General features: G+C 50.8%; 2 protein-coding genes across 5 annotated transcripts; one reads left to right on the top strand and one right to left on the bottom strand.

The window, feature by feature from the left end:
- Positions 1-1,054: 1,054 nt before the first annotated feature.
- On the bottom strand, positions 1,055-9,168 carry CUNH1orf109 (chromosome unknown C1orf109 homolog). Of its 3 annotated transcripts, none has more exons than XM_037149532.2 (5): positions 8,828-9,163; positions 8,363-8,637; positions 6,235-6,414; positions 3,691-3,813; positions 1,055-3,521 (listed from the first exon to the last, which is right to left on the bottom strand). In XM_037149532.2, the coding sequence occupies exons 2-4, from the start codon at positions 8,635-8,637 to the stop codon at positions 3,711-3,713; spliced, it is 558 nt and encodes a 185-aa protein (XP_037005427.2). In that variant the 5' UTR covers positions 8,828-9,163; the 3' UTR covers positions 1,055-3,521; positions 3,691-3,710. The 3 variants fall into 3 exon arrangements, with proteins under 3 accessions (XP_037005427.2, XP_037005425.2, XP_037005426.2); XM_037149530.2 differs by having other exon boundaries at positions 3,691-3,809; positions 8,828-9,159; XM_037149531.2 differs by lacking the exon at positions 3,691-3,813 and having other exon boundaries at positions 1,055-1,479; positions 8,828-9,168.
- Positions 9,169-9,256: 88 nt separating this feature from the next.
- On the top strand, positions 9,257-21,616 carry CDCA8 (cell division cycle associated 8). Of its 2 annotated transcripts, XM_037149527.2 has the most exons (11): positions 9,257-9,412; positions 9,580-9,692; positions 9,828-9,956; positions 12,557-12,597; positions 13,415-13,487; positions 15,118-15,197; positions 16,497-16,561; positions 17,037-17,132; positions 18,291-18,417; positions 19,185-19,271; positions 20,355-21,616. In XM_037149527.2, exons 2-11 carry the CDS (start codon positions 9,596-9,598, stop codon positions 20,397-20,399), a joined length of 840 nt encoding a protein of 279 aa, XP_037005422.1. In that variant the 5' UTR covers positions 9,257-9,412; positions 9,580-9,595; the 3' UTR covers positions 20,400-21,616. The 2 variants fall into 2 exon arrangements, with proteins under 2 accessions (XP_037005422.1, XP_037005424.1); XM_037149529.2 differs by lacking the exon at positions 9,257-9,412 and having other exon boundaries at positions 9,427-9,692.
- The last annotated feature ends 1,652 nt before the right edge of the window (positions 21,617-23,268 follow it).

The raw sequence follows: 23,268 nt of genomic DNA, 5'->3' as shown, positions 1-23,268 counted from the left end.
CTCTGGCTGTGGGGTCAGAAGGGAGAGTGACTCGCTCCGCTGAAGCTGCCGAGGAGGCCTCCCACGCCAGACAGGGGCAGCGCCGTGCTCGTCTCTGCCATTTGGAGGGAGCCTGTCAGGTGCAGGGAGGGTCTCCACGAAACCCAACTCCTGTCACAACTGAGTAGGGTCGGGGGCACCTCTGCCCCTGTGGCAGACAGGAAACGGTGGTGTAAAGGGAGACCCCTTTCACGGAACTGAGTGGATCCTGGCAATGTCACTGACGGGCTATGGGCACTCAGAAACACCACGGCCTTCAAAGCACACTTGTTTCCCGGCACAGAGCTATGCACTTAGTAGGTAACTAGTAATTTCAACCCCTTAAATGTTCATAAATTTATGAAAAGCCTTCACGTACCTCCTCTCACTTAAAACTCAACCCTGTGAGGACATACAGTGTCTGGCACAAATAACGCCCCTTGTTTTTATTATGCAATCATAAGCATGTAATTCTGTAACAATATCACACTCAAGCACATCGTATGACATTTTAAGTGACATGTTCAAACTGCTGTGCATCTTGTGTGAGACATGCACGTACCCTACCAACCGGACTCGAGCAGGCGTTAGTTACTTCTGCCGGACCCTGTATATCATCATCTCCATTATACAGATGAAGAGAAACTTAGAGGGGCAATGACTTACCCAGGATCCCTTGCACTGAGACTCAAACCCAGATCTGGGTCACCTGCAATTCAGAAAGCTTGCCCTGAGCTGCCTGTCATCGCACCGGCTCCTTCCCCGCCCCCCAAACCTGCTTCTCCAAACGTGCAGTCTCACCTTCTCACAAGAAGGAATGATTAACAGCCCGGTGCTCGCACAAGGTGCAGCTGGGACCTGGCCCCTGCCTTGCTGATTAAAGTCAGATGCAGTGCAATCACAAGGCCAGGACTCCGCTCGGGTGGGGAGAAGTCCTTCTCTTTCGGGCCTGGCATCCCACTGGCTTTGAAAAACACCTACTCCGCCCGCAAGAACACTCTTGAGGTAGATTTCTAAGATTTCTAAATGTGGACGGGGCAGAGACAGGAAAGAAGGAACCCGAGTTCATTCATCCCAACAGATCGTCTCACTGACAGTAATGCGGTTCTGAACACACAGAGTCTGTCTCCCCAACTGAGGAAAACAGAGAAAGGAACTCACATTTGCTGCCTGAACCAAAGCCCCCAGCACAGCTGGAAGAGTGCTAGAAGGACTCCAGTTATGGCAATTCTCCCTAAATTAATTTCTAAGTTTAAAATGATTCCAATAAAAATACCCACGCAAGTTGTTTTTCTTTTTTTTAATTCGGTCTGAGTGGGTGGGATGCGATTAGCTCACTGGAAAACAGCGTCACAGGGGAGCAGGGGTGGGACAGACGGAGACGTGGAAACAGCCCACATGTCCTTCAGTAAGGGGCTAATTAAATGAAGCACGGTATGCACACACTGCGGAAAACTGCAGCTGGTTTCGAGAAAATTAAGGAAGCTCTTATGTATTCACACAGAACACTCTCCAAGATACAGTAAGTAGGAAAGAGCAGGTAAAAAAACCGTGGATATATTCTACTAGTTACATAAAACGATAGGGCATACACAGAAACATATCAATTGCTGCGGATCAAATCACCCCAAAACCGAATGACTTGAAACATTTGTCACCTGTGTCAGGGACCCGGGCGCAGCGTAGCCGGTTGCCTCTGGCGCAGGTCCTCATGAGGCTGTGGTCCAGCTGCCGGCTGGGGCTGTGGTCTCACCTGAAGCCTCAACCGGAAGAGAGGGGAGGTGCTTCCAAGCTCTCGCAGGTGGTTGCCAGCACGGGTCTCCCACGAGCTCCCCACAGGGCCGCCCCCAGCATCGCGGCTGACTTCCTCCAGGGCAAGTGAGCAAGTGAGTGACGACCCCCAAGGTGGAAGCTGCAGTTTTCCCCAGGCTAGTTTCGGCAGTGACGCCCCACCACCAGCGCAGGGTTCCGTTCCCCGAGCACGTCTGAGTGCAGCCTGCACTGAGGGGGAGAGACCTACTGGGGTGTGAGATGGTCGGGGACCACGAGGGCAACCTCAGAGGTTACCCAGCACTGCACTTATACAGGCAAAGAATATTTTGGGAAGGAAACGCCAGAAACGTTAAGAATTGGTTGTCTCTGGGAAAGGGAACTGAGTAACGGGGGGGTGGGGGGACTTTTCCGTGAATACGCTCTTACACCCCTTGAATGTTGTGTAAAGCAACAGGCACTCCTGGCGCACAGCAAACTTGGCCGAGACCCCCCCCCCCGCCCGTGGAACGCCCTGCACCCCTCTCCTAGCGCCGAGGGACACCAGCCTCGGGCCCGCCTGGCATGTCACTGTGAAGCACTGTCACCAGCGCTCGTCCTCACCTCTCTTCTCCCACGGCACCTGTGTTTACCTCAGACACAACACTTTCATCGCTGTGACAGAATTTAAACCTATTCAGTCAGTCTGGCCCCTGGATCATGGGCGTCAACATCACCTGGAGCCTCGTCAGAAAGACAGAATCTGAAACCCCAGCCCAGAACTACAGATTCAGAACCTACATTTTAACAGGACGCCAGGGATTTAGACTGTGCATTAAAGCTTGAGAAGTGCTGGTCTGAATCTTTCCCCTGGTTGAAGTACAATCCTCTCGAGGGCTCTCCATCTTGGTCCCTAGAGCACATCACACAGCCCAATCACCCGACTCTGGGCTGGGGCGCTCCCACCCATGCAGCTACTCCCAGATCAGAGGAATGGGGTTGCCAGCAGTGGTCGTAAAACCCCCGCCATTTCAGGGGTCCCCCTGGCCCCAGTTACTCCCTCTCTGACAGAGCAATAGGGGAACGAACGCCTTCCAAGCAAAGCCTTCAGAACCGTCCATGCCGCACCGGCTCCCCCTGGCGGCAGGCTCTGGGAACTGAAACGGGCTTGCCGATAAGGAGCTACTGCAATCGGAAAACAATGGCTGTTTTCTGCCAACATTGCCCTTATTTCTTTAAATCATCGGTCACTTTCTTGTTACTGACAGAATGTTAGTTAACAATGTTACTGTCAGAATCGGTTACTGACACGAACACACAAAACCAGGCCTTGGTGTCAACCAGGCTCAGAGCTTTGGGTGAGGCTGAGGGCGGGCCACCCTCTAACCTGTCCTCTCCTTCCCTACCCACCACGTCACATGGCTCCTCACCCTGGTGTCTGGCACTGCCTTCCCTGCACGCTTGGCCTCCACCCGCTCCCCCGGGCCTCAGGAAAGAGCGAGGGGTGGCCCGAGTCCCCTCAGCTGTGACCTGGCAGGGAGAAGCCCCACTGTCAGAAACACCTGGCACAATTCTCCCAGGAGCCAGTCCTTGGGCTCTAGACCATTTTTCCAGTATGTCCAGTGGCGACGTTCACGTGTCTTCAGAAATGCCACAGTTCAGCTCTGTCGGTCTTTAACTGTGCACCCCGGGTCTCCGCAAAAACGCACAGCTTCCTTACCCTTCCAGGAAGAAGGACACGTTCAGCAGGACATCTGGAGTAGGAAGAGAGAAACTGAGACCTAATGCCTCTCCGGAGGACACAAAACATCAGACCGATGAAAGCCACAGCGCCACTGCGAGGGCCTCCCCATAATGCTTCCAAAGAAGTGAGACGAAGGGAAGGAGGAGAGGAAGGCGTGAAGGGGTCAGTGGAGCCAGTACCTTGTACCAGGTCCTGGTGTTCATCTTCCGAAATGCAGTCCCAGGCCTTGGGCAAAGCTTGGATGTTTGCCAAGTCTCCCCAATGGATTGAGGACAGGAGGTACTTCCTCCTCAGGTATCTTCCTGGAAGTTAAGGAATGAAAGAAAGGAAGGAAGGAAGGAAGGAAGGAAGGAAGGAAGGAAGGAAGGAAGGAAGGAGGAAGGAAGGAAGGAAGGAAGGAAGGAAGGAAGGAAGGAAGGAAGAAAGAAAGAAAGAAAGAAAGAAAGAAAGAAAGAAAGAAAGAAAGGGAAGAAAACAAAGAATGTTGAAGGGAAGAAAACAAAGGAACAAACCCTGGAGAGAGCTACGGGGAGCATGAGAGTGAAGGTGCCATCATGGAATTTCCCAGGGTGAAAGGCCTGCCAGTCCTCCCCCAGCACCTCTGCACTTGTGTGGGCCTGGACCACAGGGAAAGAACAGAACGTCACGCCTGCCATGCAGAGCCTCACCATGGTGAGGAAAACCAGAAACTAAAAAGAAAGAACCTAAGTGGCATACAAGGTAAAGCTCGGTGGAAGTTTGAGGATGAACTCAGGCAGTTTAGAAGGTAGCAGGAAGATGCCAGTGGGTCGGAAAAGCAGAAGCAAAGGCACGGAAGTGGGGAAACCTGGAATGGGTTCAGGGACAAGGACACCTTCCAGTTTGGCTGGCATGGCACAACGTGGAGGGAGGAGGAAAGGTGGCTGAGGAGGCAGGCTGGGCCAGAACACAGACCCCTGCAGCCCAGCACGGGGATCCTGCATTTTGCCCTCCTCCCAAAAGAAACTACTGAAAACTCCTATACAAGCAACAGGATCAGAACTCAACTTCCTGAAGAAATATGGGGTGAGGTCACTCACTGGGTGTGGCTTACAGGGACAGAAGCTAGAGACAAAGAAAGCTGCCAAGAGGCTGCATGTGATTAAAAGTACAAGTGAGCCCTGGCTGGTGTGGCTCAGTGAACTGAGTCTTGGCCTGTGAACCAAAGGGTCGCCATTCGACTCCCAGTCAGAGCACATGCTTGGGTTGTGGGCCAGGTCCCCAGTAGGGGACGCATGAGAAGCAACCATACATTGATGTTTCTCTCTCCTCTCTCTAAAGATAAATAAATAAAATCTTAAAAAAAGATAAAGACAACAAGTGAGTGGGAAGAAACTATGGGAGAAGCAGCGGGGATAGGGAAGGAAAATACAAAACACAGTAGGGAAACAGAATCAAAGGACTTGCCAGGTGACTGTGTGAGCATGCTCAGAAAGTACCCGGCATGGAATAAGCGCTCAGTAATGTCAACTGCAGCTACAGCTCCTACTGCCCCACGTGGCTGCCACCACCGCCATTGTTGCGATTCGGAAAGAAAACAGAGACAAGGGGGATGATGCTGCTTACGTCTCCAGACCAGGCGATTACACTGGGCTGACTCTACAACGAAAGGAAAAGGGGGCCGAGTGTGAGTGCTAGGTAGAGGCGTTCAAGCCTAAATCTGAGCCTGCAGCTGCGTGAGCAATCCAGTTGGAGGCGTGTACAGGAAAATGCAAATCGAGATGAGCGATGAGAATAAAGGCTGCATTTGGGAGTTCAAGTGAAGGCAGAAACCAGCCAGTGGGTAGACGTGGCTATCAGGCAAGAATTGAGAAAGACCAGAGCGAGATGATCTTTCGTCTTCTACCCTGGGCCCACACCACCCAAAGTCCTTCTTTCTTCAGAACAAAGCCAGGGTGGCCCAGTTGGTCAGAGTATCCTCCCGTAAACTGGACAATCGTGGGTTAGATTCCCAGCTTTAGGCTCATATCAAGGTTGTGGGTTTGGTTGCAGTCGGGGCCTGTATGAGAAGCAGCTGGAGCAACCAGCACTAATCAATGTGTCTTGCACGTTGATGTTTCTCTCTCGCTCCCTTCCCCTCTTTCTAAAGTCAATATGCATGTCGTTGGGTGGGAACTAAAAAAAATAATAATAAAGCCAGGTGGTTCTATTAAACACATTGTTTTGATTACGTTATAAACTACTAATAGCTTTCCATCTCAGAGTAAAGCCAAAATCCTTTCAAAGACCTTAAGACCCTATGAGGTTGAGTCTCGTCTCTCTGACCCCACCTCCTGTTAGGCTTCCCCTCTGCTCTGCTCTGGCCACACTGCCCTCCTCATTATTTCCAGAACCTATCGGGCATGCGCTCACCTCAGGGCCTCTGCGCTTGATGGCTTTTCTCAAATGTCCCTTTCTCAGTGAGGCCTATTCAAGATCACAATCCCGCCCTCGCCCCCTCTGCTTTATTCTCCCCCGCAGCACTCACCACCGCCTGGTGTTCTCTATGCTTTCCTTTTTTATGGCCTACCCCTCAGCCACCACAACAACGTCTGGCCGGGAGTAGACACCCAACAATTGAGTTGAGGAATAACTGTGGGGAGAACCCAAGTTCAGAAGCCACAGAGCTGCCCCGTACTACACAATTTTGTAATCCTGTGAAGACTGAAACTAAAAGGCTTCCTGGAACAGCTCTGGACACTGTCTGGCACTTGCACAAAGGATACGAACTTCGATAATGTCTCTCAATATCTTGCAACCACTCCAGCATCTCAGCCACAGAGGGGCTCACAACTGAAGCCTGCAGAACAGCCTCGATGCTGATGGCGTCTGCGTGCTTTTCATAGACCTGAAGTACTTGTTCCACGTGGCTGCTGACTGTGTCTCGCACCTTGAGGAGGACAGCTCTGGGGGAAAGAGTCTGATATTAGGCATTATCATGAGAAAGGCCGAAGGCAGGTTCCTCACCCTGGCACACTGGCATTTCTGACCAGGTGACTCTCTGTGGTGGAGGCTGCCCTGCACTTACTAGCATCCCTGGCCCCTCCCCACCAGATGACAGAGCCAAACCACGCCCCATTCTCTCCAAGTGTGATGATCAGTAACATCTCCGGATATTGCCAAATGTCCCAATGGGAAAAACTGCCTCCAAAGGACACCCATTCATCTAAGGAGATTGGTGACGGTGCCTTGAAGGTAGGGGTGACTCAAGAGTTAAAGCTGTATCATTAGCCCAACTGGCAACGAAAGTAAAGACCAAGGGGCCCATCTGGGACTGCCATAAAGCTATATAAGAAAAGCAACTGCTCAGAGAGTCCCATGCCACATACATGAGAACGGAGTAAGCAGAAACTGAGCATCAAGTCGGTACTATCTGCATCCCACCTAGCCCCGCCCCAGGACATTTCTGAAGAGTCAGGTTTGGATTCTTGGTACACACAGGCTCCTGTGAACTGAGAAAGTTACTTATTCTCCACTGCACACAAAACCAAAATTTGTGCTTGCTGCACAGCCAAGAACCTAGATCATTGAGACTGGCACAGAGAACAGCTAGTGAATGAATGCAAACGGTAACTGGAGATTAAATGCAACAATGCATAGAAAGTGCTTAGAGAAGTTCCCAGCTCACGATAAATATTGTTATTATTCCACTGGTGACTTTGAGGGGCCCGGCCACCAAGACAAAGGTTACAATTTCCCAAGGGGCAAGGCATTCCTTGGCTTAGAACTGTGGCCTTGAAAAAATGTTTGACCCTGACCCACAATTTAAAAATAGACTTAAAACAACAGCCAACTATCCACACAATTTAATTGACTATGTCTTCTGCTCAGCTAAGGAACTAACTCTGGTTCACTGTGTATTCCCAGCACCCTGTGCTGGGCAGCCCATTGGTGCTTAACAAATGTATTTTGTACAACTGAACACAAAGAAGGTCTCCATTTTTGACAGTTTTGTATTAGTCTATGGCACATAACCCTATATGCTAGAACCTTCTTTTGTTCTGGTCAAGGAAAGGTCACATGTGTCCTGTCTTTTCTCTACCCTCCTAACCTGTAACTCTGAGATGGGGAGTCTGATGTTAGACTTAATAAGGGCCGAGAGATATGCTTGCCCCTACCCCTGGGCCCAGAGATACCACGTGCAGCAGAACAAAGAGCTCTGGTCTTGGTGTCAGGCACACTTGGGCTAGGATCTCAGCTTTGCTATTTACTAACTGTGAGTCCAGTGAGGCAATCAGCCTGAGCCTCAGTTTCCTCACCTGCACAATGGGATTACATGAGACTAAACCACAGAGGTTTTGAAAAGATTCTATGCAATAATGTATATAAAATATTTAGCTCTGACTTCCACCAAGTATACAGCTGACCCTTAAACATGGGCTTTAATTGCACAGGTTCACTTATACATGGATTTGCATTGTTCAAGGGTTAACTCATGATTGGGAATCCGTGTCCTGGGAGGGTGAACTGGGGTTATATGTAGATTTTCATTGCACTGGAGGTCATCGCTTACCCCTGTGTCATTCAATAGTCAACTGTAATTTCTCCCTGCATTTTACCAAAGAAAACTATACAGAAGAAGTAATAGGCACTCTCCACTGCTTCTCTGTCTTACTTTTTAAACTTCTACTAAGCCCACCACTGCCATGCCCAGCCTCTGACAATGGAAATGACAGAAAGTGGTTTTACTTGATAGGGGTCCCACTGCCAACATATGCAAGGGAGGGAAGGTTGAGACATCTCCAAATCCCATGCTGTCAAGTAAAAACCCTGACCTTGACTGATCCTAGCTACTTAGAGGACACCGGGTTTTGAAATCTTTCTCCCAAGAAAGGAAGCCAGGGAGCCTCTTACAGCTTCTCCCCTAGCTTGTCCAGGACGGTGTCACCAGCCTCCAGCTGCTTGCGCCTCAGCCGTTCCTTTAAATCTGGGAAGGCCCGAAGCGACGGCACCTCCTCAAACCGCACACCCTGCGCTGCCTGCAGCTGCTCCGCCAGATTGCTGAGGGAGGCCAGGAGGGGCTGGCAGTCCATCAGAGCGCCCCGCCACAGTCCCTGCTGCTCCTCCACCACCGGGAAGCACTTCTTCAGGGCCTCCTGCACCGCAAGCAAAGGCCGATCCTGAGTCATCTGTTGGCGGGGAGGGAGGGAGAAACAGAAAGAAAATAAAGAGCATTCGCATCCTAAATCGGTAGGGAGGTATCGGGTCGAGGGTGGGCGTTAATTTCGTTCTCAGATGAGTTTCAGTTAAACCAGGGTTTCCAAGGTAGGGCTGTCTAACCCTTCCCACAGGAGTGCCCGGCTCGAGGCACTCTCTTACCTTTATAGGGGCTCTCGGAAGTCAGGGCTCGCGTCTCGCAGCTCGGGAAGTGTTTCCGAGTCGGGAATCCGACTATCCCCAGGGGGAGGCCCTTCTGGGCCTCGGCAGTCTCCTGCTACAAACTGCGGATTCCCGGGTCCAAGCCCGGTTTCCCCCGCGCCAGACGTACGTTTCAGGAGCTGGAATCTTGCATTCCTCTCTTTGAGATTGCCGACCGCTACCCTTAAATCTGCGGGAAAACTTAAAGCTTACTGCGATCTAAGCTCGAAAACGCGCCAGAGCCCACCCACTTGAGCCCGTAGTTGTCTAAGCCTAGCCCCCTACCCAGTTAAGTCGCGGAAATGTGTCGTTACAACAATGCTTTCTGGGTATTGTAGTCCTGCGGGTGAGCTGGAGACGGGATGCGGAGCTTCCTTGTGATTGGATGTTGTGGACCTTCCTTGTAAGATGGCGACTTCTCATTCGTCAGCCTGTGGCAGTTTGAATTTCGTGCGGGCGGTAGCACGTCCTGTTAGCCGCTGAGCCGCTCTCTGCGGGCTAGAGCGGCGAGGTTTTTTTTTTCAGCCCTTGTTTTGGGACCCGCAGGTACGTTCCACGCAACCTCTTTTACGCCCAGCCCCTGAAGGTCGGCCCGCACTCCACGAACCCTTTGGGGCGCCCCTTCGCCCTCTCCCGCCTCTTCGTGGCCCCCTACTTTCCCTTCCGCGTTTCCGCTTCTAACCCCCTGTGGCTCGGTCTCCCACTCCCCGCAGCCCCCACCGAAGCGCCATGGCTCCGGCTAGGAAGGGCAGCAGTGGGGTGACCAAGGCCAACTCGTTACGGAGCCGGAAGCTCGCCTCCTTTCTTAAGGACTTCGATCGTGAAGGTAAGGGGCCGCGCCCGGGTCGCGACGGCTACCTGGGCCGATCGCGGGGTGCTGGCGGATTACGCGGGCAGCACGGATCCAGGTTCTATTCACCCACCGGGTGACCCGTGTTCTGTCGACTTTGCCCTATCTCAGTGCAAATACGATCCAAGCAGATTCAGTCGGACAAGCTGAACCTCCTCAAGGAGCTAGACAACATGTACAACATCGAGATCCTGCGGCTCCCCAAGGCGCTGCGCGAGCTGAACTGGCTCGACTACTTCGGTAAGCGCTGCTCGAGTTTCCCCGAACTTCGGCCTGGAGCCCCCGCTGTGGTCACGGTGACAGCCTTCCCCTTAGTTAGGTCTCCCGTGATCACCGTTAGAGATAGCAGACTTAATGCTTCCCGCCACTGCCCATCTCACTTCCCTCCCTGCCTTTTAAAAAATCTTAGCACTTCGGTCATCTACTCCTGCGGGTAATCAAATGTTTTCTCTAAAAGACCGCATAGGAAGTATCTTAGGCCTTTTGAGCCAGAAGGTTATCTGCCCAAGTATTCACTCTTGCTGTCAGAGTTCCAAGCCGGTTGTAATGAGTGGACATGGCTGTATTCCAATAAAATTTATGGACACACTGAAATAATAACTTCGACATAAATTTCATGTGTCAGGAAATAATCTTTTTTTGATATTTTACCCAACCATTTAAAAATAAATGAGTGAGAATACCTTGGCTTGTTACCAGAGCTCAGATGAAAGGATAGGCTGCTTATGGAAACTGCCAATTTAAAAAAGTGCAAATCAAATTGTGAAATGCAAGGACCCTAGAGTTTTCTTGGCCAGAGAAAAATCCCAGCCTGTGCCCCACCCCCTTGTTAAATGTCCAAGGAAATGCAAGAGGTTGCCCTTTCTGCTGGGTTACCCTTAATTTTTAATCACCCAGTATGTAGCCTCCTTCTGGGATGGAAATGCATGGTCTCCTCAAAGAGTACGCATTTAATGATTCTTTTGGCTTGCCCTTTAATTTAGTAATGTATTTGTACATTTCTACAAATACTCATTGAGCATGTATCAGCCCCAGGACTAGTGCTGACGACACACTGGGGGATAAAACAGATGTTGTACCTGCAATCGGGAACTTACAAGTTAGTGGGGAAGGATCACTTTAACAATTCACGTATGATTATTAGAAGTAAAGTTACAAGTACTGCAAAAGAGGTGGAATAGAGCAGTGCTCAGCAAGCACATTTATGTGGTGCTTCCTATGCCAGACAGCGCACCAAGTGTTTCACACGCACAGCAAGTCCTCTCTTAATGTCCTCGATAGGTTCCTGGAAACTGAGACTTTAAGTGAAAAGACATATAACGAACCAGTTTTCCATAGGCTAATTGATATAAACAAGTGCTAAATTCCTACAGTGTATTTATTTCTGGTCACAAAAAATGACCAAATTTCTAAATGAAGACCCAAAACACTTCTACTCTTAAATGCTGAAGTGTGAGCTGTACATACATTTAAGAAAGATTAACAAAAATAAGCCCTGGCTGGTGTAGCTCAGTGGATTGAGCACAGGCCTGTGAACCACACGATCGCGTTCGATTCCCAGTCAGGGCACATGCCTGGGTTGCAGTCCAGTTCCCAGTCAGGGCACATGCCTGGGTTGCAGTCCAGTTCCCAGCAGGGGACGTACGAGAGGCAACCATACATTGATGTTTCTCTTCTTCTCTCCTTCCCTTCCCCTCTAAAGATAAATAAATAAAATCTTTTAAAAAAAAGAAAGATTAACAAAAATGAGAGAATTAATAGTTTCCAACCCATTTATTCCAGCTCAGGGTCAGAGGGGACCAGAGCCTCTTAGGTACAAGGCAGGAGCCAGCCCTGAACGGGATGCCCCTCCATCTAGGGCATGCTCCTGTCATGCACCCCACACTCTCTCAGACTGGGACAGTTCGCACACATCAGCTCCCCTCACATGCACAACTTTGGAGGGTGGGGGCAACCAGAGTTTCTGGGGAAAACCCACACGGACATGGGGAGAACATGCAAACCCCACAGAGAGTGACCCAACTGGAAGGTTGATTTTTCTCATCAACCTTACAATGACACAATATTGAATGAAACTATGTTATTCAAGGACTCATATACTAACTAATTTTATCCTCCTAACAAGGGTATTACTAATATTATCCCTGTCTTATAGATGGCAAGATTAAAGCACAGAAAGATTGCTTACTTTGCTCAGGCTCTCATGAGCTAGTTAGTGGCAGAATCCATCTGAACACAGGCATTTGCTGGTGCCAAAGCCTGAGTGCTCAACTCTCCAGCAGGAAACTGAGAGTTTCTGCAGGAAGACCTAAAGTAACTCTCCCTTCCACATCTAACCTCGCTCGGGCCACTTCACCCAGAACACACTTGCTGCATGCCTACTGCAGGCCCTGTTTTGCCGGAAGCTATAGATATTCTCTCTGCCCTCAAGGAATTCAGTTCAGAATGGGTGGATGTGTGCACTGCTTTGCATGGCTCTTGGGGGGGCACTGACTCAGCATTTTACAGCAGTCTGATGTAAAAGATGGGGTTTAGGGTTTGAGCTGTTTTGAAGGATGAATTAAGAAATTTGTTGGATGCAGAGGAATACTGGGGGCAGAAAAGATAGTAAATACCAGAGACCTGAGTCACGAAAGACAGTGGCACACTTGGGAAATAACAGGAACTTCCTGGTGTGGGAGAAGGTAGACTAGGTCATGAGAGGTGTGAGTCAAGCTCAGAGAAAGGTTAGACTAGATTACGAAGGTCCTTCAGTGTTGGACCAAGGGCTTAATCTGGTTGTGGGAAGGTGATTTAGCCTTACAATCTCATAGTAACTGGACAAAATGATCTTTTTAAAGCCCTTGGAGGAAGCAAGCAGGCCCTGGAAGAGGCAGCAACGGTGAGTGACTTGTCCTATTTTGGAACTATGTTGGTTAGTGGTTTTTGTTTGGTTTTTTTTGGTTGTTTTTTTTTTTTTAAGATTTTATTTATTTATTTTTAGAGAGGGAAGGGAAGGAGAAAGAGAGGGAGAGAAACATCAGTGTGTGGTTGCCTCTTGCGTGCCCCCTACTGGGGACCTGGCCTGCAACCCAGGCATGTGCCCTGACTGGGAATGGAACCCACGACCCTTTGATTCTCAGGCCGGCATTCAGTCCACTGAGCCACACCAGCTAGGACTATGTTGGTTGCCAAGTATGTAGCCAAGAGGAAACTTGGACATATCTACGGGACAGTTCAGAGTAGCAGTGTTTGTGATGGCAAAAGACTGGACAGGAGGTGGGACAAATCTAGTGCTATACAGTCGCACAGTGGGATATTTTATAGCAGTGAAAACAGATGAGCTACCACCACAAGCAGTGGTGAGAGACAAAACCAAACAAAATAGTATTTAAGCACATACACATTTGTGAAGAAATACGTGTGTACACACCACACCTGCACTTGCAAGTGAATGCAGTGAGAGTGGTTATCTGGAGAACGACAGGGGACTGGGTCGCCTTTGGGGGAGACACAGGGAAATGGGACAAGGGAAGTACACAGCTAGGAGCATATTGTCAGTGCTTTGGGTCTTGGGTTGTATGGTGGGTTTATGGAAAGTTATTATATTGTGTTGTAATGAACAGTCTGTATGTATCAAATAATATGTTTTCAAAAGTAATTGTTTTCCATCTTAATATTTGGTGGAATGTGAGTGGTTTTCTGGCTGTTTTCCACAGGCTGACCTGGACATCAGAGAAATCAACAAACTAACAGCAGAAGCTATTCAGACACCCCTGAAATCTGCCAGAAGTGAGTGCTTCTCAGAGTCCCTTGTCGCCCCCAGAGAGCTGAGGCCCAGGGGTGTTGGCTGGCTGCCGCAGGGGCCTCAGTGAGGGGGCCTCTTCCCTTAATGTCCGGTCCTTGGGCTTATAACTTATAACAAAGTACAGAAATGATCCCTGAATGTATAGTCTTCGGGCTCATAAATCAAAACATTTGATTTGGGGCACTGCCTTCAATTAATTGTATGCTAGGCCAGTGCTAACCAATCTCCCCAGGCAGACGTGTGAGCAAAAGTGAAAGGAGAGAAACAAGCTGCGCTGCCAACCGAACATGCAGTCTGCTCGCTTCCCCTGGGTTGGAGGGGTTAGCGCGATTTCCTGAGCTGTCGCTGGACGTGGCCATACCAGCTGCGACTCCCTGATCAGAAAGGTAGAGAGAACTGTAAAAGGACTTTCTCAGCATGTTCACTCCATGTCGCTGCATTCAGTGACCCACCATGTAAATGAGTCTCTCACGCATGCGCCCACACTGAGAAACACTGTCTTACAGGGAAGGTTTGGGGGGAGCCAGTTTGTAATTAGCATGGCATCAGGCCAGGATGAGCTCTGTTATGGACTTGAGGTCACTGTCGTTAAGCTTTGGTGGTTCAGTGCAGCCAACTCCTGTGAGTGAGACTGTCTGACCTTGGATTTCTGGACTGCCCACGTGGGCACTTGCTCGGCTGGGCAGAGCCAGAAACACTGTCCAGTTCTCATGCCAACTTGGCTTCCATCAGAATTGCTTCGTGGTATGAAGAATGCATGGTGTTATATTCCAGTTCTGCCCACCAGAGGTTGTAATGTAAGTGGATTTGGCTGTTCCTAGAGTTTGTCAGCCCCATATTTACGATCTGTTAGGTCCCTTTGGGATATTCCTACATTTAGGTAATACCAGTTTCCTGTTGGAGTTCCATCAGTTTTGCTAACTTGGGTGCAGGCATGTCTTCTGATTTCACTCCTTGGAACCGAACACACCAGAATCAGGGTCAAGCAACAGTAGAAAGTGTCTGAAAGGTCACGTGGTCTGATTTCTCTCTCCCCCTGTGAGTAAGTACGGAATTTCCTTTATGGAATCCCTGCTCTGGTTGCCTGGCTCCTGGCTGGACGTAGTTAGCAATGAGACACTTTCTAAGTTTTCCTATGGCATCTACATACGTAATATTATCACAAATAGTGGAATTTATTATAACATGTCTCCAGTACTATCCAATCCACAAACACTTAAACATTTATCAGGACAATGCTAGGGTTTGGGATATTGGAATAGAAACAGCAAAGACCCTGTCCTTAGGGAGCACACACTCCAGGTCTTATAACATCCATGTACAGTGACCCCTGCCTGTTACAGAGGAGGAGACCGAGGTGCTACCCGGAAGCCGCGGGCCTAGTTTGCGGAAGGGCCAGAGTGCTGGGCCGACCACACCGGGTGTCGCAGGGGTTTCTTAAGCACTCGGTCAGTTTCCTTGATCTAGGCCCTCTTTTTAAAAAATCATCTTTATATCGGGTCTGTTTCTTGCTTACAGCCTAAGGTTGCGTAAGTGTTCTTCCCTATAAGAAATGCGGATGCATGAGAGTTTATTCCCGTGAGAAATATCACTCTGTGAAACTGTTTCTTGTAGCACGAAAGGCGGTGCAAGTGGATGAAATGATAGAGGAGGAAGAAGAAGAAAAAAAAAATAAGAAACTTCAAACTGCCAAAGTAAGTAGGTACTCAGATTTAGGGCCGTGGGCTGGCAGATGAGGACATACAAAAATTCTTAAAATACAGTGTTGCCTTCCCAGAGTTTGCAGTTTAATAGAGACGATCCCACTGAAGTGGCTAATAGCAACAGTAATCATAGAGATATGCAGAAAGTGCGTAAATGTGGAACAGGAAGCTATTAAGTCTTGCCTAGTCCCTTAAGACACAACCAGGCCTTTAAGGTTAGTGAGATTTCATTAGCTAGAAAAGAGAGGGAAGGGAATTCCCAGAGGAGGCATGACAGTGCCACTAAGGCACAGGAAGCAGCGTGGAACGGCTGGGGCACAAGCTCTGAGAGCAGCGTGCGTGGGGCAGGGGCTGGTTAATGGCTGGCCTCGTGCACCAGGTGTGGGCGTTCAGTGTCTTCAGGTAGATAATAGGAAGTGACACGACCAAATCTGCACTTCAGACCAGTGCTCGGGATAAACGGGAGAGGGGGCACACTGCGGACAAGGAAACCAGTGGGGAGGCTTTGTAAGTCTTGAACCGAGGCTCTGACCCCATGAAAGGAAAAGGTGTTGCGGTAAGATTTAAAAGGGAGAGTGGGCAGGATTGGTGGAGGGAAGGAGAGGAACCGGAGCTGACGACGTGGTTCCTGGCACAGGAGGAGGAGTGGTGTGGGGTTCGGGTGAACAGGAGCAGCTCGTGTGTCAGTTGTCTGGCGTGCTGAGTGTTCAGTACTTCTCTGGGACGTGTAGCCTGGATAGAACTTTCAGCGGGAGCTCAGGGAGGAGGAGGTTGAGAGCCACATTGACATCTAGGCCTTTGGGTGGTCCCGTGTGGGGAGTCAATGAGGTCCAAGGAGAGCATGGAGAGGGGGTGAGGGAAGAGAGAAGGAGCTTGTGGGGCAGACTGCAGAGGGTCGGCACAGGAGCAGGGGAGGTGGGTCAGTCTTGGAAGGTGAGGGGGGAAGAATCATCAGAAGATAAGGGGCGATTCCTGGCAGGTGCCTTTGAAGACTCAGGAGGGGTGAGGACCGAGGATGGTTCCTTGTACTGGGCACCTGGGCTACCCAGAGTGACCTTTGCCTTGACACACTGTGTAAAGGTGGGGAGGGGGCTGACCAGCCCTGCTGCACTCAGTTCAAAAACCCTTTGATGCGGGGATTTTGGCCAAAACCAACTATGTTCTGAGTTATTTAAGTCTGTGAGATAGACCTTCTTAATTAGTGTTCTTTTCCAGAGTGGCTGTCCTTTCTCTTACCTTTCCCTTCGCAGGAAAGGCTTTTTGTAACCTTTCATTTGCTTGTGACTTCAGGTCAAAAGGTGTCCTCCATCCAGGAAGAGAACCCAGTCCATACAAGGAAAAGGCAAAAGCAAAAGGTAAGGGGCCTCCCAATTCAGCTGTGTTGTTGGTTTCAGAGCCATGTTCATTGTGCAGCACCAGGGGGGAAGGCTTTTGCACCTTGTGTTCCAGAAGAGCTTAACGCCAACAGGTCCTCGAGTGTCTAAACGGAGGGCCCTCTAGACATGACCTGACCCACCACCTCTTCCAGCTCTTCTGCCCACATTCTCCACCCTCCCCCACTGTTTTCAATACAAACAGGGAGAATGGGGCCCAGAAACATATGGTGGGCATTGCAGATTATTTTGTGGAGCCGCCTGACAGTCCCTGTGCAGAGCTACCCCATCACAAAGTTGCTGTCACTTATCGATAGTTAGTTCTTGAAATGTTACTATGTGGGTACTCAGGACAGTGTCTGACAAGGTCAGTGCTCTCCAAGTGTGACCTGCCCCTGCTGCCGCCGCTGTTGTTGCACCCGAGTGGCCGCGCCTCACAGCCGTTTCTTACCTGCAGGTCAAGCAATTGTAGCACTGTCACCCCGGCTGTGGGCCGGATGGAGCTGTCGATGGTGAAACCAACTCCAGGCTTGACACCCAGATTTGACTCAAGGTGAGTACTGAGGGCTGGGCTTGGATTTGGGTGGGAGTCCAACATTTAACATCAGAAAAGCAGGGTAGTAACTCCTGACTCCTTGGCCTGGGAGGCCTTCTCAGAGGAGGGTGACTTCTGAGCTTGCTGCTGATGCATTTGCCTCGCCCTTGAGTGTGGGGCGTGGGGGGGTTGTCAGCAAGGCAATGATTCCTTATCTGATGAGAGACAGAGAACATTGTCTCAGATGACTATGCAGCCTCTGCTGACTTTTGGTCTCTTCTGATTCTGATCAAAAGTTTTGTTTTTTAAATAGGTAGGCATTCTCCTATATCCTTGAGGAACATTGATGCCCTCTTTTGGGAGACGAGCATAAACAAGGGTGTTCTTGCAGCAGGCATTTATCCCTTCTCTAGGGCAGGTCAACTCAACAGAAAACGCTGTGTAGACATTTAAAAAACAGATCTGTGTGTGCTGGTGGGGGAGGGGGCAGCTTCAGGGTTCCAGGCATCTCCAAGCAGTTGCAACACAGCGTGTCCCTAATGGTCCCATTTGTGTTTATATAGGTGGAACATTCTGGAAGGATGCAGAAGGAATTAAGGGTAGTTATTGCTGGGGTGGGGGGAGTGAGGAAGACTTACCTTCTGCTTTTAATTCCCACTCTGTATGTTTTTCACATGAGCATACAGCAAAGTACATTTCGGGGAAACCAGGCAGCAAGCAGCGTTTTAACTGTCTTGAGAAAGTCAGTTTGGGAATTAATATAAGGATGTGATCTCTGAATCCTCCTTTGACCCTGGAAAACAGCTCTTGATAGAAGCACTTAACTGTACTTGCAAATACATTAACCATAGTTTATTTCTGGATGGATGGATGGATGGATGGATGGATGGATGGGTGGATGACTGGCATTTGTATGGCGCTCTGGACCTAAAACTTATATGAATAAGAATTGACTTTTGCTAGATGTATGTTTGATAATTACAGTCTCCTTACTCCAGCTGTGTTTAGTCATTACTGCTTAAAAAGATTTTTTCCCCTAAATTTAGAACTTGCCTTCTTAGAAATGTGTGATTTGAAAACTGCAGCTTGAGGCCAGATGGGGTTTGGAAGGGCTCAGAGTGCCTGGTGTCATGCAATCTGCCAAACCATCTTCACAGAGATTTTCCCACTCTGTAGGGTCTTCAAGACGCCGGGCTTGCGCACTCCAGCAGCCAGAGAGCGGATTTACAATATCTCAGTGAACGGCAGCCCTCTAGCCGACAGCAAAGAGGTTTTCCTCACTGTGCCAGTGGGAGGTGGAGAGGTAAGCGTTTCGGAGGGAAACCTGGCCCGGTGTGCCTCGTGGCCGGCATTGCTCTCCTTGGCCTGTCACCCACCACTCTCCCCGGGTTCTTGGGGTTGCATGGACCCCGACCTGCACGCTTGTGTAGGACCCAGAACCTGGTTTCCTCTCCCAGGCTGGAGGCCCAGGCTGGGAATGTCCTCGCCAGCTCTGGGTCCATCCATTCATGGGCCAACATCAGTGTGCCTGTCTTGCAGCAGGCCCAAGGTGCGGGAGACACTCCCGCCCATGAGACGCAGTTCGGTAGTCCAGATGGGGTCACAGTTAGCTTTAACACCACCGTGTGGTGTGCGCGGTCATGGAGACAGAATGCAGGGCTGGGGGTGGGGTGCACTGTCGGGGGGTGTGTGCTGTCCCTTCCTCTTGGTCTAGCTTCGAGGGGTTCTGAAGCAGGCTGAGCCCAGTTTTTCTGGGCTGAGTAGAGCAAGTTGCTGACCTCACCTCCTGGCAGGGAAGGGTGGTTTATCTCAGATTCAGCCTCTCTCAGATGTGGTCTGCAGGGCACTTTGCTGCTAAGGGGCATGCCCTGCTACGGGTGATTCAGCCCCTGACCCAGTGATAAGCACTGGTATCCCTGTATCCTCAGGGACATGGTGACAGCCTGCGTCCTGTCTGCCTTCCTTAACCTTCCCCTTCCTGCAGGGGACCCCCAGGGGCACACCGGGCTGCCGGGTGGAGGTTCCTACCCTGAAGGACATGCAGTTTAACATCCTCTTCCCTCCATACAGAGCATGCGATTGCTGGCCAGTGACTTGAAGAGGGTGGATATCGCACAGCTGGACCCAGAGGCCCTGGGCAACATAAAGCAACTGTCTGTAAGTCTACGCCCACCTCCACCCCTGGGGGGCCTGCAGTAGCTTTCTCTGTTCGCTGTATTAGGATTGTCTTTCAGGTCTGGGCCAGTAATGCTTTGTCCTCACAATTGTGTTGCCTTCTTTCCCTCAAGGGATTTTGACTGTTACCTTGCTTACTTGGCAGCAATTCCATCCCCGAATTGATGTTGCCTTTCGGTCATTCCAGAGTGCCTGCCACAGAGTTCCGCAACAGAAGTGAAACTCTGCCTGGTCCAGGCAGTTAGTCGGTGCCTCTGTGTAGGGCACAGGTGAACTCTGGGAACTGAAACTCCCTCGCAGCAGTTCAGGACTGGGGAGGGGGTGGTGCTTGTTACAAGGAATGCACTGGATCAGAGCACTGAGAAGCCAGGCCCCAGAGCGGCGGCTCCGCGGGTGCACCAGCTCCTCCAGCTCCTCTGCCTTTGGGCCCCGCACACAGCCTCACTCCTTGCCGCAGCAGATGCACTGCTCCAAGAGGCTCCTGCTTCTGCTCCCTCGGAACGTTGGTCTGTAGGTGGCTTTGAGCAGCCACACTTCGGCCCTGTAGCTGTTGCTCCATTGCCCAGCACTAGCTGTCCAGTTTCCTGTCTTCGTTTACATTCTCAAGAGGAAGGATTTAGTTGGCTCAGCTTCGGTCAGATGGGCCTCCCTGGTCTTGCATGGTTTTGGCTGGTGGGTGGGAACACTTCTTGCACACGTGGCTGCCCGTGCCCTGGGGCTCCTGTGAAGGGCACATCCGAGGAAGGGGGCGGGGCGGGCTGCTCTCCCAAACACGTCCTACTGAACGCAGGCCCAACGCTGGATCACGCGCACCACCAGCCAGAGCTGGCGACTCCCAGCATCCAGCTGGGCCTGCTGCATCCCTCTCCCCAACCACACCTTCACTCTCTCACTTGAGATGTTGCTTTGCTCCTTTGTTCAGATGAGAAACGGAGATTTGGAAAGGCGAACCCATTTGTGAAACAGAGGATGGGGGGCTGAGGTCCCCTCTGACCTGCCTCACCCCACATCCGGTGCATGCCCAGTGCCGTCATCACTGAACGAGGCGTTTTCTTTTCTTTTTAGAGCCGTCTTGCCCAGATTTGCAGCAGCATACAGACTCACAAATGAGGTTGCTATTCCAAGAAGCCAGCTTGACAGGATGGATTTTCAGTGGGCACTTCTGGGAGCTTCTCCCCTTCAAGCTTATGGTCTCTCTGAGTGTGAAGTTCAGAGCAGGAGCGGTGCTCCTCTCAGAGAACTCGGGACACAGGGAGGCACTGCTCCCCCATCAGTTTCACTCTCTGCACCTCCCAGCCCAGGTGACAGACACTTCCTGCTGCGTGTACGCAGTCTCTCTGCCGAATGGTCCTTCGGCTCTCAGAGCTGCCCCTTCCCTCCTCCTGTGATCCGCCTCCCCACCCTGCCCTGACTCCAGTGCGGGCAGCACGGAGAACCTCATGTTTTTGGAAAGACTGGCTACTCGCCCTCGTCGGAGAACCCTCTGCGTCCGACATTCTCGCTGTGTGTGTGCTTGGGCCCGGGAGGTTTGGGCCCAGAGAAGTGAGAGTTCAGGACTGTTGAGGGGGCAGTTCCAGAAAGCTGGGAGGAACCGGACAGATGGGGTCGGGACAGCGAGTCAGGGCCTGTCACCGCAGTGACCGCAGTGGAACACACCTCCCCCCCACGCCATCCCCTCCTCCTGTGGACTCTCACACGTGCTGTCCTTTCCAGCTGATATGTGGAACAGTGTGTTATGTTTCTCTGTTTACCGAAGACCAAAAATTGGTGTGGAGGCGGTTTCCATGGCTTGCTCCTCTACCTCTCTAGCTAGTGGGAATTTGGTAAGGGACTTGTAGGGCTTAGATTAGTCTGGGAATTTGTGTGACTGGCTCTCCACGCCCAGAGGACCCTGCCAGGCCTGTAGACCTTGCAGCGTGCGCTTCTCTTACTGGCTTCACTGAGGGAGCAGGCGTAACTGGTGTGCAGCCTCGCTCCGAGTGTGGAGTTCCTGAGGGTCGGCACTGAGATCCCTGCATGCCAGCTGGTGCCTCCACTCCAAAGAATCATGGGATGTGGTCCAAGAACACGGGACCCGAGCGTTCCCGCCCCAGGCCTGAGGGCCCACAGTTTTCTCACGTGTGGCTCTTTGCTGTACTCTGTATCATTTTGCTTCATGACCATTCTAGTAATCCAGTCCTGTTTAAGTTGTATTTTCAGGTTGTTTTATTGTCCCTACCCTGAGACTTTTTGTACATAATGTTTTCCTGAGTAATGTAATGGTATCTCTAATCTGGTTTTTCTAATCAGAGCTACTGAAAGGTACCTGTTTTCAATAAATTGTGAGTTCAGCCTGCCTGTTGCATCCAAGCTGGGCTGCCTGACCTAGTGGCAGCTTTGGGGTTGAAGCTACTGGGGTGTGGGTCTTGGAACAGCTGCTTCCCTCGGCAGATGTGCAGGTCTCCGCTCTGGGCAGAGTTGCTCTGGTATCTGAAGAAGGGGCCCTCACCCCAAGATCCAGGACACGCAGAACCTACCCCAAGAACTTTCTCCGCAATACGTTTGTTCGGTGAGCTAGAGATTTGCATCTGGGAGGACGAAAGCTAGGGTACCTGTAGTTCGTTCGCCTGTAGAATCTAGTCTCACAAGCCAGGACACAGCCAGGCGCAGGTCACTCAGTGGTCACGCTCTCAGTTCTCAGAGCTCGGGGGTCTGGCAGGTCTGCCTTCTTGGAAGTCCTGCGCTGGAAAGGATCAGCATGGATCACCTAAGCAGTCAGTGGTCATTACTTAGCTCGGTCATCTGGCACGGACAGGTTGCGGGGAAGGACCCTTGGGTCAGTGACAGCATGTGGAGTGAAGGTTACTCATTTCCAGTCATCAAGGCCCAAAACCTGAGGTTTCTACATTTGCCATCATCACCTGGCACAGTGTGAGGAAGAGCCTGACATCAAGGAAACACTTCAGATCCAACATGCTTCCCCAGAGCTAGGCCACCCGATCCACTCCCTGAGCACCGCTGCCCAGACGGCCCCAACTTGGGAAGTGTGCGGGCCCAGCAGGTGCCCGGTAAAAGCCAGTCTTGTGGCGCAGACAGAGCAGTCCACTCTGTGTAACAGACTGACTCGCAGGGTAATGAGTTCCCTGCCCCGGGGTTTAAAGCCCGGGCTGAACCATCACGGGGCTGGAACGTTGCAAAGGAAACTGAAATCTCCCCACCAGGCCACAGACCAAAAATGGCCCATTGACACACATTCAACTGTTTGTTCTTTAAAAGAGTTGAGCCCTGGCTGGTGTGGCTCAGTGGACTGAGTGCCGGCCTGTGAACCAAAGGGTGGAAGGTTCATTCCCAGTCAGGGCGCACGCCTGGGTGGCAGGCCAGGTTCCTGGTGGTGGGAATTCGAGAGGCAACCGCACACTGGTGCTTCCCTCTCTCCCTTCTGTACCCTCTCTCTAAAAAAAATGAAGTCCTTTAAAAAAAGTAAAACTAGTTGATAACATTTTTTTTAATTAGTTGATAAGAATTTAAAAATCACCAAGGTTCACAAAAATGATTGCTAGCCTCCAAAATACAAGATCTGGCAACGGGTCACAGCCAAGGAGTTGAGCAGCAGCTCTCCAGCCCTTAGAGATCCCCCCACCCCCACCCCCGTGAAAGCATTTCTGTTCAGTGACTTCCCTTTGTTACCTGTTACCTGCCTCGCTAATACTTTCCTTCTCTAATTTCACACAGCGGTGGCTGTGGAGCCGTAGCTAAAATTGAGCATGACACCTGTGTGCTGAAGATTTCATAGTAGGTAACTCATGTGGCTTCAGAAATGGAAGGAGTGAGAGACACAGGTCAATCAAAACTGGGATGCACATCAAACTCCCTCTTAACGGGAGTCTGGGACCCAGTTTGCTCTGGCTGAGGTGTCTTGTCCTGGCCCTTTACAGCATTAGGCATTTTCCTAGCCCCTTCTCATCCCCACTGGCATCGTCTTGCCTGGAGAACAAGCCCC

This window comes from Artibeus jamaicensis, unplaced genomic scaffold (genome assembly GCF_021234435.1).
Source record: "Artibeus jamaicensis isolate MK-2021 breed Jamaican fruit bat unplaced genomic scaffold, CSHL_Jam_final scaffold_847, whole genome shotgun sequence".
In the NCBI taxonomy this organism is placed as follows: domain Eukaryota; kingdom Metazoa; phylum Chordata; class Mammalia; order Chiroptera; family Phyllostomidae; genus Artibeus; species Artibeus jamaicensis.
The sequence above is the reverse complement of the archived record's forward strand: the minus strand, read 5'-3'. Positions and strand labels throughout refer to the sequence as shown.